The 14,144-nt window shown below is 36.9% G+C and overlaps 2 protein-coding genes across 5 annotated transcripts; one reads left to right on the plus strand and one right to left on the minus strand.

The window, feature by feature from the left end:
• LOC109727331 (bet1-like SNARE 1-1) lies at positions 926-4,339 on the minus strand. Of its 4 annotated transcripts, none has more exons than XM_020257411.1 (6): positions 4,198-4,339; positions 3,738-3,862; positions 2,498-2,633; positions 1,588-1,644; positions 1,431-1,490; positions 926-1,345 (listed from the first exon to the last, which is right to left on the minus strand). In XM_020257411.1, the coding sequence occupies exons 2-6, from the start codon at positions 3,749-3,751 to the stop codon at positions 1,256-1,258; spliced, it is 357 nt and encodes a 118-aa protein (XP_020113000.1). In that variant the 5' UTR covers positions 3,752-3,862; positions 4,198-4,339; the 3' UTR covers positions 926-1,255. The 4 variants fall into 4 exon arrangements, with proteins under 4 accessions (XP_020113000.1, XP_020112998.1, XP_020112999.1 ...); XM_020257409.1 differs by having other exon boundaries at positions 2,498-2,645; XM_020257410.1 differs by having other exon boundaries at positions 3,738-3,867.
• LOC109727727 (deoxyhypusine hydroxylase-B) lies at positions 10,380-13,386 on the plus strand. The gene is made up of 7 exons (XM_020257911.1): positions 10,380-10,651; positions 11,444-11,577; positions 11,666-11,901; positions 11,985-12,123; positions 12,404-12,530; positions 12,821-12,939; positions 13,018-13,386. Exons 1-7 carry the CDS (start codon positions 10,492-10,494, stop codon positions 13,048-13,050), a joined length of 948 nt encoding a protein of 315 aa, XP_020113500.1. The 5' UTR covers positions 10,380-10,491; the 3' UTR covers positions 13,051-13,386.

The raw sequence follows: 14,144 nt of genomic DNA on the forward strand, positions 1-14,144 counted from the left end.
CTAGGTTCGGACAATTAGACCAACATTTTCTTAACCCCCCTCAAACAATTACACCATCTTAAAAACGAGAATGGAATGGAGAGTTGCAAAAACATAATATATTTTTTAGCATCACTGTTCCAGCCAATATATTGTTGTAATAGAATTAAATTTGATGTAGAAAAGCATCTAGTTAAGAAGAACATCAAATCAAGAAGAATTTTTCAACATAACAAACATTTAATTTGATTGTCATGTTACTTACTTCTTCCTATGGAAAGGTCGTTACAAAGTAAACTTTTGAATTTTTCGTATATAATAGCAAATACCGGAGAGGCATATAAAATACGTGAGTCACGTTGGTAGGTTGGATTTTTTAAGAATCTGAAGTGAGGTTTGGTAAAAGTGCATTTGATGATCATCACCTTCAATAAGTACAGCTAAAAAAACCCTACTGCCAATGAGCTACTACCCTATTGGGACCATGCATATAATTTTTGAAGCTGACACAAAATTTTTTTAAAGAATAAGATAGCATACTATTGCTTTATTCAATTGAAAAGTGAATTTAACAAAAAAAAAAATGAGACAACCAAACCTCCCGAGACGACGGCGAAAAAAAAAAAAAAAAAAAAAAACACGACCACCACCCATCACAACATGAGAGAAGCTGACACAGCTGATAAAGACATTCACCATCTTAATAAATGATCTGATGTTGAAAGATTTGGATCTCTCACTTGATTCTGAGGCGATGCTATATGCAGCAAAAAAACATCTAGCTTTTATTTCTCCAATCACGTTACAAAAATTTCTCCTGGTACGAGTATTTACAGATACTCCACGTTATGTGCATTATAACAAGTACCACAATAGTCTTGAAATGACTGAAGAAGAAACAAAAGAACTTTTAAGTTCGCTCAAGATCAAAAAACCAAAAGAGAAGTACCACACCGAACACAGCAGATGTGCGTTTACTTCTATAGCTCAATCCACAAATTAAACACAGGATAAGATACTTCAAGATACCTTACGGGAGTATAACTATACTGATCTTTACAAAGACATCGAACATATTTAATATGAAACAGATAACTATTTTAAACAAGTACGACATCGGCACCATAGATCAAGTATTCGCCTTGTACATCATGCAAGGGTGTACTATATAACAATATATCGGCAAGAGAGTCCCAACAGATATAAAGGCTAGTGTTTTATGTCTTTTGTGCTCAAACAATTGCGCTTTCAACACAGTAGCTTAACACAAGGAGGTTTACTTGGTCAGGTAATATATGAGCAAGAAAACTGCAACAAAAGATGCCACGATGGTAGCCATTCTGCGACTTGATTTTTTCTCGAAAACCTGTTTGTGTAAAGCTTGATCAGATTAGTAGAAAAATGGCAAATAAAGAATGGGACGAATACAAGAGTAGGTCCAAGTTACTTACCATCTTGAATCTGTCTACAGTTCCAGAAAGGATTCCTCTTGATGCATCCATATCATTCCCCTGAATGAGTAACAGTATTATTAGCTCACATATGAGAGAGAGAGAGAGAGAGAGAGAGAGAGAGAGAACAACAGGAAAACAGGTGAATATTACATACCATTCGGTCCAGCATACGGTTATGACTATCCACCTCTTCATGTATATCACCTGTCAACTGCGAGAATCCAAGCGCTTAATTATTAAAGACAGTCAAGAAATATAATGAAGCCACTAAAAAATGACGATGTGATCAAATTATTAACAGAGAACTTATATAAAACAATCTAAATTAGAACAGCCTAGAAATATAATGAAGCCACTAAAAAGGGGCGATGTGTTCAAAATATTAACACAGAACTTAAATATAACATCTAAATTAGAAATTGAGATATATAATCAAATAGACAAACGAGAAGCTCCATCTTGCTGACATAAGTACCCATAATTTTCTTTTGGGAAAATTAAAGATGGTACGAGCAGTATCCAAGAGCTCCACGGAGTTCAGCAAAAAAGATCCTTCATGGCAATAATACATTTAAGTTCTACACATAATTCAAAAGAGCCATTATTCATATAATCGGTAGGAAATCATCATACAATTTGTTCTGCCTTCTTTTACTTTTCTCTTCCTCCCTCCTGCTCGGGCAAACTCTTAATATACAAAGGGAGTTCCATCAAGTTTAAATTGATAGTTGGGACATCATAATAAGATAAGAGAATCATCACTTCTATCATCAAGAACATCCCTTTTGTCTTTTCCTCATTCATTTCATCTGCTTTCTCCTCCATTCAATGATCTTACTTCGTTCATCTGTTCAAGAGTCATTATTCCCAAATTTCCTACTCTAAGAATAACAAAATATGCTAAAAGAATTTGCAAGGTCAAAGTTGGCACAAGCCATTACCTTAACCAAAGTACCTCTCTAAATCCATTTCCATTGAGAACGATGGATACAAACACACAAGGCACAATTACATGCTTTTCAAAGGACAATTTTAGCAGCATATCATAATTAGGCGAGACCTACCCTTTTCAAGATATTGACTCTATCTTGTAATCCTTCGATAGCTCGATCATTCTCATGTTCGTCAATTTCGTGAGAGGAATAGGTTGAGGCCCGGATTCCACCCTCTTCAATTCCATCAAACAGAGCAGCTCTGTTGCTGCGATATTCCCTATGATCAAATAATATACATAACAAGACCATTCTTCAAGGCTAGTATGTATGTATAAATAGTTTCAATTAAATTAATTAACAACTTAACTGACAAAAGAACAACAAATTTGACATCATGCAAAACTCTAATAAGTAAGCTGTGGAAACATTTACAGAGAAAACTTCAAAAGATAGCATCAATAAAATCAACTGATAAGGTAACTTCTAGAAAAAACTGAGTAACTCCACAAAATTCAACCAATATATAAGATCATCATATAATAACAAGGCTCTCATGACTCGTGCTTAAAGAAAAAGCAAGAATGCTCTATAATGTTGTAAAAATCTGAAAAGCCTCAGGATCCAAACAGACAAAGCAATACATACAAAATGAATACGAAGTAAAACAAAAGAAGTAGCCAGCATCTTGTCCTTTCCAAATAATGATGAGTAAGTGACAAAGAAAGACATTGTGTCACTCATCCCTCATAGTTTCTGCTAATCAGATTTGCAAGAAAGCAGCGCATATAAGAAAAGTTATGTGCGTTGAAATATGCATAAGGAAAACAAATAATTATAAAACTTAAAATGTTTCAGCTATCCGGAGACAATGAATAAGAGCACAAACTTGGGCCTGTAATCTCACTCCAGGTGTTTATAAGAGCCTAGTTACTTTTAAGCTAACAGGAGAAAAACATGAAGTCATTACAGAGAGTGTAATTGGGCCAAAACAAATATCTTATTCACTTATGCTGAAGGAGGATATGCAAATAAAATTTCACCAGAGCGAAGAGTAACATCGATCACAGGAAAATCAACTGAGAAAACTTTGGAAGTTTCCTAAGTTCAAAATTACAGTACTACAGGTCTCTGTCTAAAGTCGAAATATAATGTAGAAAACACAACTTCAGAGATTCAATTCATCATACTACCAAATAAGACAGTAATTCCTCAACACATAGCAACATGCCAAAATTGTGTCAAAGTGCACTAAACATTCAAATTACATGATTACTACTAAGATATTTAGAAAAACATCCTGTCCTAATCCTTCATCCATTCATATAATTGTTACAATTATACAAATTTGAATGGCAGCACATGTACTAACCTCCTCGAATTCATGGCTACTGTAAAAACAAAAGGATCTTACTCTCCTTTCCCTTGTGGTGCAGTTACTCCCTATCGTTCAATTACCCTTCAAGAGGAAGTGTGAACCCGGTTTCCTTCGTCGATCTCACCTTCCAATAACAGTTAAGACACTCAGTATTGAACACATTAAACTAATCAACAGCGCATCAACAATACTCCAAACTTCTAAAGTCGATCTTATCAAATATTCTTCCTCTATCTGAGATCTCATAGAACTTTTCACAAATCTAAGCTAAAAAACATCAAAATACAAACAACTCCTGAATGAAATCATACAATCTATAGTACGATCTGATGATACATTTCGCGAATCTACAGTGGAAACCAAGAAACCCTAGATCGATTCCCAGATTCAACACGAACTACGATTCCGCGATTGATGAGAGGAGAGGTTGCGGGGAGAGAGGAATCGAACTCACCTTTGCTCCGATCTGAGAGATCGAGGAATGGGGTAGATGATTAGGATTAGGGTTAGCGGAGGTCGCTGGATCTGGAAGGTTCGCGATCAATCTCGCCCGAGGTTTTGGGGGAGGAAGGTACGAAAAGGAGGAATTGGAACCGAAAGAGGCCGTAGCCGACACTCTCCTACGGTTTTTAACCTCGCGCAATATTCTCCGTTGAAAAAACGTTTCCTGAACCCGGTGTATACGCATAATCCGTGCACCATTCTCAAATGTGAGGTCATTGGTAGGAAAATTTATTGCCTGCACCAGGTACATACGTACATCGCGTACACCTCATTCCAAAGAACTCGAGGTTTAAAATTAAAAAATTCCCCATATAACATTTAAAATTTCTACAATTAAAAGTCATAAAATTTTTAATAGTGAATTATTATAGTGGACTATTTAAATTTTTATACTAACTATATGATGCTTTGCAGCACTAGATGACATATTTTTTGAATGAAAGTTGTAATTTTTTAACGTTCTTTTTCTTTTGCTTCTATTCTTTCTTTACTTCTGTAATTTTTAATTTACCTAGATCTCGTTATCTAAATTTTTATAACTAAATTTACTTGCCGAATAAATAAAACTAGTAGTGTAGTACCTTCATCACAAAAAATTTCTCTTTTATTTCTGTTCTTTCTTTTTCTCTGTAGTTTTTTTGACTTACTTAATGTTGGGAATCTGGTACTCGCCCCGGTACTGGATCTCGTGAATTCGCAACCCGCTCCGATATCGACTGCTGTGGATCCGGTATCGATTGTTGAGATTCCGCAACGGAAACGTCAAATTAGATTTTTACCATAAACCCATCTTCTCAGCAAAAGCTGATACAATCTTAAAAGAGAAAAATATGCAGGTAAAATAAGATTCATTAAATAAGAGAATATTACACCTGACTCCTCTTCTGCACAGAGTAGCTACAACCCAAGCCCTCTCTCTGAATCTCTCCTACCCTTCTCTCGTCTTCTATACTCTCAGAAAACATCTCTTTCATCCTGTGCATCCGTGCACAAGGTATACCAATGACCCACGGCTACGAAAGCCGCACACGTCCTCTTGCACCCATGCACTAGGTGCAACCAAAATCATGACCATATTGGCCATGCCATATGGGTGTGGCTAACCCATACCACCACCACCACCGAAACAATAGCCATATGCTATATTTATAGCTTACATCAAAAGCTACCCAAATCCTAGTATAATTAGGATTCCTACTCCGATAAATATTTAAATCTACATTTGTTTATCTCCAATAGATTTAAATATTTATCCTAATCTAGTTAGATTTATACTCTAATTAATATTTAAATCTTAATTTATCTCAAACAGATTTAAATATTAATTCTTATCCAAATAGGATTTAACTACAAATCTTACCAAATCCTAACATTCTCCACCTTGGTTTGATTTGTAATTTTCAACCGCTACGTCGAGCTCACCATACAAGCTCCACCTTGAGCTTGTCTCCTCCGCTCGATGTCACCGCATCCGTCGCTCCGTCTCGAGCAACTGCACATCCGCGAACTTTCGGAACACAAACCGTCTTCGCTCCCGTTCTGACTATGCTTCTGTTCAGAACGTATAAGTTCTCACGCTTGTTCGCCTCGCATACGACCCGATCTCGCTTTCGGACCCTCATAGCTCCACTTGAAGCCGAAAAATCACAACCCTTCGAGTCCAACGCGCCTAAACGAGATCAAATTGTGCTTTAAACATCGATCGCTTTGAATGATCGGTAACACCGTGCTCTAACATCGATCTTCTACAAGGATCAGAAATCCAGTGCTTTGACGTTGATCTTTCCCAAAGATCGGTAACCTTCAGCTCTGATACCACTTGTTGGGAATCCGGTACTCGCCCCGGTACTGGATCTCGTGAATCCGCAACCCGTTCCGATACCGACTGCTGTGGATTCGGTATCAATTGTTGGGATTCCGCAACGGAAACGTCAAATCATAAACTCGTCTTCTCAGCAAAATCTGATACAATCATAAAAGAGAAAAATATGCAGGTAAAATAAGATTTATTAAATAAGAGAATATTACACCTGACTAAAGATGTCCGTGGACCGGGTCGGGTCTGGATAATTAATATACTGTACCCATACCCTAAAAAGAAATGGTTACAAAAAAATATATATACCCTACCTATTTAACTTTGGGTCGGGTTCGGATTTGGGTACTAAAGTTACTAATATACCCATCGGGTCTATTTGAGCGGGTTTGGGTAGTGACTACCCGTATACTACCCGTTCAAGACCGGATATGAATCGGGTCTAGATCGGATACGGATATCCGTATAAATATATATTTTTTTATAAACTTTATTAAATAGTCAATAGACAAACTATAAAGCCCACCATAAAAAAACTCGCATTCTAATAAGTTGTACCGTCCAATAAAATTCATTCAAAAAAAATATTGTCGCTGATGATGATGATGATGACACTGATGATAATGATGACAATGAAATATTGTTGGCGGAAATGAAATGAAAAAAAAAAGGAGTAGAAAACAAAGAGTAAAAAAAATAGAAAAAAGTAATGAGTAAAAGAGACGGCTAGGATTTCATTAGGATGAAAATACGTAGTGACTCATCATCTATAAGTCATATTAAAATTGATCCTTCAACTTCAAAAGTTTATTTTTTTTTATTTACTATCGGATATTTCATCGGGTCCGAGTCCGGGTCCGGGTCCGGATTTGAAAACTATTCCGAACCCTACATATTTAAAAGTTAGGTTCGGGTAGTGTCCAAATCGAGTATGGGTATAAAATATCCGGACCCATATCCGAAACTTTAATGGGTAATTTTTTTTATTCGTATACTATTCATTTTTTATCGGGTCCGGTTCGGGTCCGGATAGGGTCCGGGTCGGGTATGGGATATCGGATATTTTGGACACCTTTACACCTGACTCCTCTTCTGCACAGAGTAGCTACAACCCGAGTCCTCTCTCTAAATCTCTCCTACCCTTCTCTCGTCTTCTATACTCCCATAAGACATCTCTTTCATCTTGTACATCCGTGCACAAGGTATACCAATGACCCACGGCTACGAAAGCCGCACACGTCTTCTTGCACCCATGCACTAGGTGCAACCAAAATCATGACCATATTGGCCATGCCATATGGGTGTGGCTAACCCATACCACCACCACCACCAAAACAATAGCACATATGCTATATTTATAGCTTACATCAAAAGCTATCCAAATCCTAGTATAATTAGGATTCCTACTCCGATAAATATTTAAATCTATATTTGTTTATCTCCAATAGATTTAAAATATTTATCCTAATCTAGTTAGATTTATACTCTAATTAATATTTAAATCTTAATTTATCTCAAACAGATTTAAATATTAATTATTATCCAAATAGGATTTAACTACAAATCTAACCAAATTCTAACACTTAAGGCCTCATTGTCTTAATTTCTATAACTAAATTTATTTACCAAATGTACGCTACTTTTATTTTTTTAATAAAATTATCTATTACTTTGGTAAGAGATTTATGAAACATGCGATTATATATATAGAAAGAGAGAGAGAAAGAGAATTAAGCTAGAATACTTTTAGAAGTATCACTCCTTTGGTATTTCTAAGTTTTTAGCTCTTGGATCTACTCCTTGATTACTAATAGCCCTTGGATCAAACACTATTCCATCTACCACCATCTATCACCATCATCCCAATCTTATATTTCTTGATCTAAAAGTTAAAAACTCAAAAGTACCACCCTCTTGATGGTTTTGAGAGTATTCTAGCTCAACTATATATATATATATATATATATATATATATATATATATATATATGGTTTACATTTTAATTTTAAGAAGGTGACTATCAAATATTAAGAGCTGTTCATGAAGGACATGAATACACTTGGTGCAGGCAATATTTCTCCGCTTCACGCGTGCGTGAAACGGCTGAACTGGGTTCAGCAAAGGATCCCATCGTGACGGTGGCCATTTCCAGGTGATGTAGCGCTAAATTCGAACGTGTCTCGAATTTAGCGCAAACGAACGGCTCAAATTATAACGGGCCCGATTTAAGATGAACTCAAGTTCAAGTTACACCTCGTAGTTGGTTGGTATTTCGCCTTCGACATTAAATTCGTTTCAAGCTCAAGTTGCTTCTCCCACGAGACGACACGCCCCAAATGTAGCATAAACAGAGCTTAAACTTTTTTTTCTTTTCCTGAGAAAAAAATAGCATACAATACTTCGTTTATTTATTTTTAAAATAAACTTAATTAAAAATATAAATAAACTAAAATTTAAATTTGAAATATCATATATCAATCATAAAGTCTTTTACCATCTGTATTATGGACGATTGGTAATAAAGTTTAAATTTACAATCTCGTGATAACACTCTGCATATATAATGACATCATCAGATTATATCTTTCTTTATTGTTTATCTCGTAGCATGCTTGAATATGGGACATAATAAAGGGCACTTAATTTATTGCTTAGCTTTTATTTTGTCAACGGCTGGATGCATTTTGAGCATTTTCTATCTTTTTTTTAAAAAAAACTAATTCTAAACTCCCTTTCTAGTGATCGATGTTTCCAAATGGCTTGTCGAGAGCTTGTTGTAACGTAACGACTATGAAAATATGTGGAATGAAACCAAAAAGTTCAGAGAGTGAGCCCTAACACGATCTAACTTGCGTTGAACATTGGGTGCAATTCTATGATCCCGCCGTAAAATTTTGGGTGAACGCACCAGAGCTGTTTAAATTTCGATGGCTCTAATTCATCGTGACGTATATGAGTTGCACCCAACTACTGGATCACAATGCTCAAAATGCCAAAATGCATCCAGCCGTTGAATTTTGACGATTCGGGTTACCTCCAATACGGAGATGTAGAGAAACCTCGCCCGTCTAACTTGACCTGAGATTTTTTATATAAAATATAGATAAAACTCTGCTTGTGTTCGAGTTTTTTTTTTTTTTTTTTGATAGAGATAGGTAGTACGCTATCCGCTTCATTTATTTTATTTAGAAATAAACTTAGCTAGAAATATGAATCAACTAGGATTAAAACTTGAATCTCGGGTACCAACCATCAAGTCCTTTGCCACTTGCTCTACGAACGGTCGGCAGCCAAAATTAGATTGCATCAAGCGAAAATCAGATCGAATAATGTTGGGGCTAGTTGATAAAGGTGACTTAGTTTGTTTTTTTTTTTTTTATTTGAGAAACATATAACATATTATCCGTCTCATCCATTGAAAAAGATGAACTTAATATTATAGATGAAGACAAGTTGAATTTTCCAGCAAAAATAAGCAATCTGCAGTGCCCTTCCCACGAGTTCAACAGTAGTTGGAAGGTTTGGAAAACATGTACATGAGCTTTGTCTAGAAAAATTATATTGTTCTGATCTTTCCAAATTGCCCACCAAGTGACGGCAATAAGAGTCAAATTTCGTACCCTCTTGTTAGCGAGAAAAAGAAGAAAATACAATTGTGAAAAAATATGCTCATAAGTTTGTAGGATCATTAGCACAAAAGACGCAAAGTTGGTTCCTCATCCATCCCTGCAGCTAACGGTCGTCTACTGGTTTGTACATAGTCAAAATAAAGTAGAAAGAAACTTAATATGGATCACCAAATTCAACGTCACGCCGGAGCACAATCAAGACTCACAATCTAATTTCTTAGGTCTCAAAATTAGTTCTAAGTAGAATCTGGGTGTTGGATCTTGCAATTTCATTATGATCGACACTGGGATAAATATTTTTATTTTTACTAAACTAAGTTTATAGTCGAATCGTACTTGCATCAATCTAAAGACACGTTATTTCCACTCGAATTAAATTCGTGTCCGATTTGCTGGTTCGGCCCAACAATGTTTCGGATCCACATCGGATCCGGGCATCAATATCGATGAGCCCTACTCCGTCTCAATTTTCCGCGTGCAACGTACGCGAGATAACGTGGATCGTCGATCTACAAGCCGTGCACAATTTCAGGGAATCAACAGCCGTTCATTGACTCCTGGGATCCTTTACGTGTCGTTCGATCACGCTTTTAGTCTCTAATCTTTATCGAATTTTCATTTTAATTTTAGTATTTAAATTCGAAAGCTATGGAGTAAAACTGAAAATCAGATAAGCTTAGGGACCATTGTGAAATTAAAACCCTATAAATATCATCGCCCGTCGTGTCGTGCTGCGCCGCGCTCTCCTCCTCCTCCTCCTCCTACGCCGCCGCCGCCGCCGCCGCCGCCGTAGGCGACGATGGGGTGCGAGGGTTCCTCCTTCGAGTCATCGCCGGAGATGGAAAGGTTCCTATGCGAGAGGCTCCTCGATCCCACCCACCCCATCTCCGAGCGCTTCAGAGCCCTCTTCTCCCTCCGCAACCTCCGCGGCCCCGCCCCACGCGATGCTCTCATTCGCGGTACGATCCCCAAAAGCATAGACACACACCTCTATCTCCTCGCTTTGATCCCCTCTTCATTTTGATCCCAGCTTTGTCGAGTTTGAATCCTCTCCAACGTTTGATGCTGATCTGCGTAGTTTAATCGCCAAATTGGGAACCCTAATGGCCCTACTTCTTTGTCAAATTCTATAGACCTTTTTAATTTCCATGAATATTTGTTGGCGATATTTGGTTACATAGTTGTTGGCGTTCTTAGTTTGGAATTAGTTTGGATAACTTGGATGCTTGTTTTGATTGCGCTCCTTTTAGTGAACTAAATTTTTTTATTTTGTGGTTGATTTAATTACTGTTGAATGCTGTTGAATTGATGTAATTACTGTGAATACAAATTCTAGGAGGAAGAGGATATGTTTTCTTACTGGCTAACGATATCGATGCTAACCATTGCACTATAGTAGTTTGAGGTGAATGAACTAGAAGGTCAAATCTGGCGCTTTGATTTGCAAGATTTCCTGTCAAAAATATATCTGAAGCTGCCACTTTACGTTTTTTGGGGTATTTGAATGATGGGGAGAGGAAAAAGTTTAGCAAACATCTCAATTAATAACCTGAGGAGAAATCCATTGTATGTTTAAAAGCACACTCTTATATGCTCATGTTAAGGAAAAAATTAATACGCCTTTTTTTATCTGTCACCCCAAATTATTGATTCCCTTGGATTATATAATCCACGAGCTTATGTATTTTTAATAGTCTATACATTCTTTTTGCTCCATATGATGAATCTCTATTGTTTTGTGTTGCTTTCAGGTACTAGGGATTCTTCAAACTTGCTTGCACATGAGGCTGCATTTGCACTTGGACAAATGCAGGACGCTGAAGCTATTCCTGCTTTAGTGGCTGTTCTCAAAGATCTCTCATTACATCCAATTGTTCGTCATGAGGTTTGCCTTTTCCTCAGAAATCTTTAAATCAGTTTTAACTGACTTCGCATAGTGTTGATTTAAATCTTTATGTGATTATGTTTGCTAGGCAGCTGAAGCCCTTGGAGCGATTGGTTTGGAGAGCAATATTCCACTTCTGGAAGAGAGCTTGGCGACTGATCCTGCTCGAGAGGTGCAAGAAACATGTGAGTTAGCTCTTAGACGTATAAAGGAGCAAAATAGCATGACCAGTGCTGATAGCGAGCCTCCTTCAAAATCGTCACCTTTTTTTTCGGTAGATCCAGCAATGCCTTCTAAACTCAATTCTTCAATTGATCAGCTAAGGTACTTTTCTCTCGGTGAACACTGAAATGTCTTTTATTCTTAATGTCCTAACTTGTTGATTGAATTCATGGATTGTGTTTAAGGGAAACTCTCCTGAATGAGGAAGAGAGCATGTACGAGCGTTATGCAGCTTTGTTTGCACTTAGGAATGTCGGTGAAGATGCAGCTGTTAGTGCTATAATTGCTTCTTTAGGTGCTAAAAGTGCTCTTTTGCGGCATGAGGTCTACTTACACTCTCTTGCTGTCATATGTTTGTTTCAATTCATATAGCAGCTTCTTCAACACATTATATTCAAACCAAATATACTTTGCTACACAATCTAAAGTTGTTGCATGATTGCACAAAAGTTGTGCGGCATGACAATGGAATTGTATTCTTTGTATCTACCTTCTTAGCAATAGAAAAGTACAGGATATATATTTGTCAGGTTAAGGTTATTCTGATTTTTCGTCATCAGTACATCTGTAGCACCTAACAAGAAAGAGTTGTTTGGTTTGGCAGGTTGCATATGTCCTGGGCCAGCTGCAAAATAAAGCTGCTTCTGATACACTCTCGGAGGTCCTTAAGAACATGAATGAGCATCCAATGGTGAGACACGAAGCTGCTGAAGCCCTTGGTTCCATTGCAGGTACTAGATTTTTTATGCAATTCCACATGTAATCTTTTAGTCCCATGTAGAATGATATTGTCAATTGGACAAGAGTCTGAACAAAGGTCCTAAAGGACTTGTATTTGTTTGTCCTGATTACTGTTTAATTAGCAGATAGACAAGGTTGGCATTAAAGTTAGACCTATGGGCTCATCTAGTGATGAATATTCGGTCACCAATTTCATTTCTTTTGAATTTACTGTCATATTCTGACCCTCTTATTTCTTCTCTTTTTTTTCTCTTACTGGGCTATTCTCATGATAATGTAGATAGTAAAAGCATAGCACTTCTGGAGGAATTTGCAAAGGATCCTGAGCCCATAGTGTCGCAGAGCTGTGAAGTGGCTCTTAGCATGCTCGAATATGAAAGATCTGGCAAGTCCTTCGAGGTAAGAGCTGAACAAAGTTCCTCAGGATAGTAGCTTTTCATGTAAGCTGATTCTAACCTATTTGGCTTCTCCATGCAGTACCTCTTTTTGCAGACTCCTCAAGTGCAATAGTGATTTATCCTGCGAGGCCTCCTCAGAGCGCGGCCGGTCTCACGAGATATGTGCTTTTTATACACCAACTCAATATGACGTCACACCACTATTTGGACTCAGTGTGGAATGACTAGCAACTATGTTACATTCTTGTCGCTGATTAGCAAAATTTTTGTTGTCTTGTGCTTTAATTCCAGTTAAACATGCTGAACAACTGTCCCAAGTAAAAGAGAAGTAATTTTATCCACTAATTTTAACAATATTTATTGGTAGCATGTCTTCTGCTTGGTTCATAGATGACCAACTTGGCAACTTATGTATGCATTTGAATAAAATTAGTCCTGTTCGCGCAAACTTGTTTGTAGTGTACTTGTTGCTTTCCTGTGCACACTGGCAGTGAGTTTCTGAAGTTTCAATTGATATTAACCAATTTCAGCTAACAGTTTTCAGAACCAAACTTTGGAGTCGTGTGGGCACTATTTGCTGAATTTAGTGGAAATTAACAGCATGGGATCAAAACATGCGTGTTTCTTTAGTTTTAGATGTTTTTTGAGTGGTATACAAACCCATTTGCTGAAACAAAATAACCACATTTCTGATGTGTATTTGGATTTATTTTCATATTTTCAATATTATTCCTCAGAAACTAACGAAATTTAGATGTGCCAAAACTCTGGCTCGAGAGGGATCCAAGCCTAGCCAAGCCTGATCTGATTGGATCCATTGATGTGAGATATTGCTTCTTTTTAGTACTTTCTTTTTTTTTTTCTGTCTCAATAACGTGACCATCAATGTTAATTTGGCCGTTGAACTCGTGATTTCGGAAGAATTATAGATGCTGGAATATATTTCCATATTTTTAAATTTTGGTAAAAAGTTGAATTCATAAAATTCATAAAATTTTCGTTCTACCACTTCTTATTTTTAGATAGGCCCCTAACCTCATGATAAGAGACCGTCATTTACGTTAGTAGTGGATAACTAATATGCGAGGTGTTAAATTCGATACTTAATTATTTTATATTTTAAACTAAATTTATTTATAAAAAAAATAAAACATATAAAAAAAAGTGGGGAAACGGGATGTGGGGTCATCGGACCCGATCCGATCC

This window comes from Ananas comosus, linkage group 22 (assembly GCF_001540865.1).
Source record: "Ananas comosus cultivar F153 linkage group 22, ASM154086v1, whole genome shotgun sequence".
In the NCBI taxonomy this organism is placed as follows: domain Eukaryota; kingdom Viridiplantae; phylum Streptophyta; class Magnoliopsida; order Poales; family Bromeliaceae; genus Ananas; species Ananas comosus.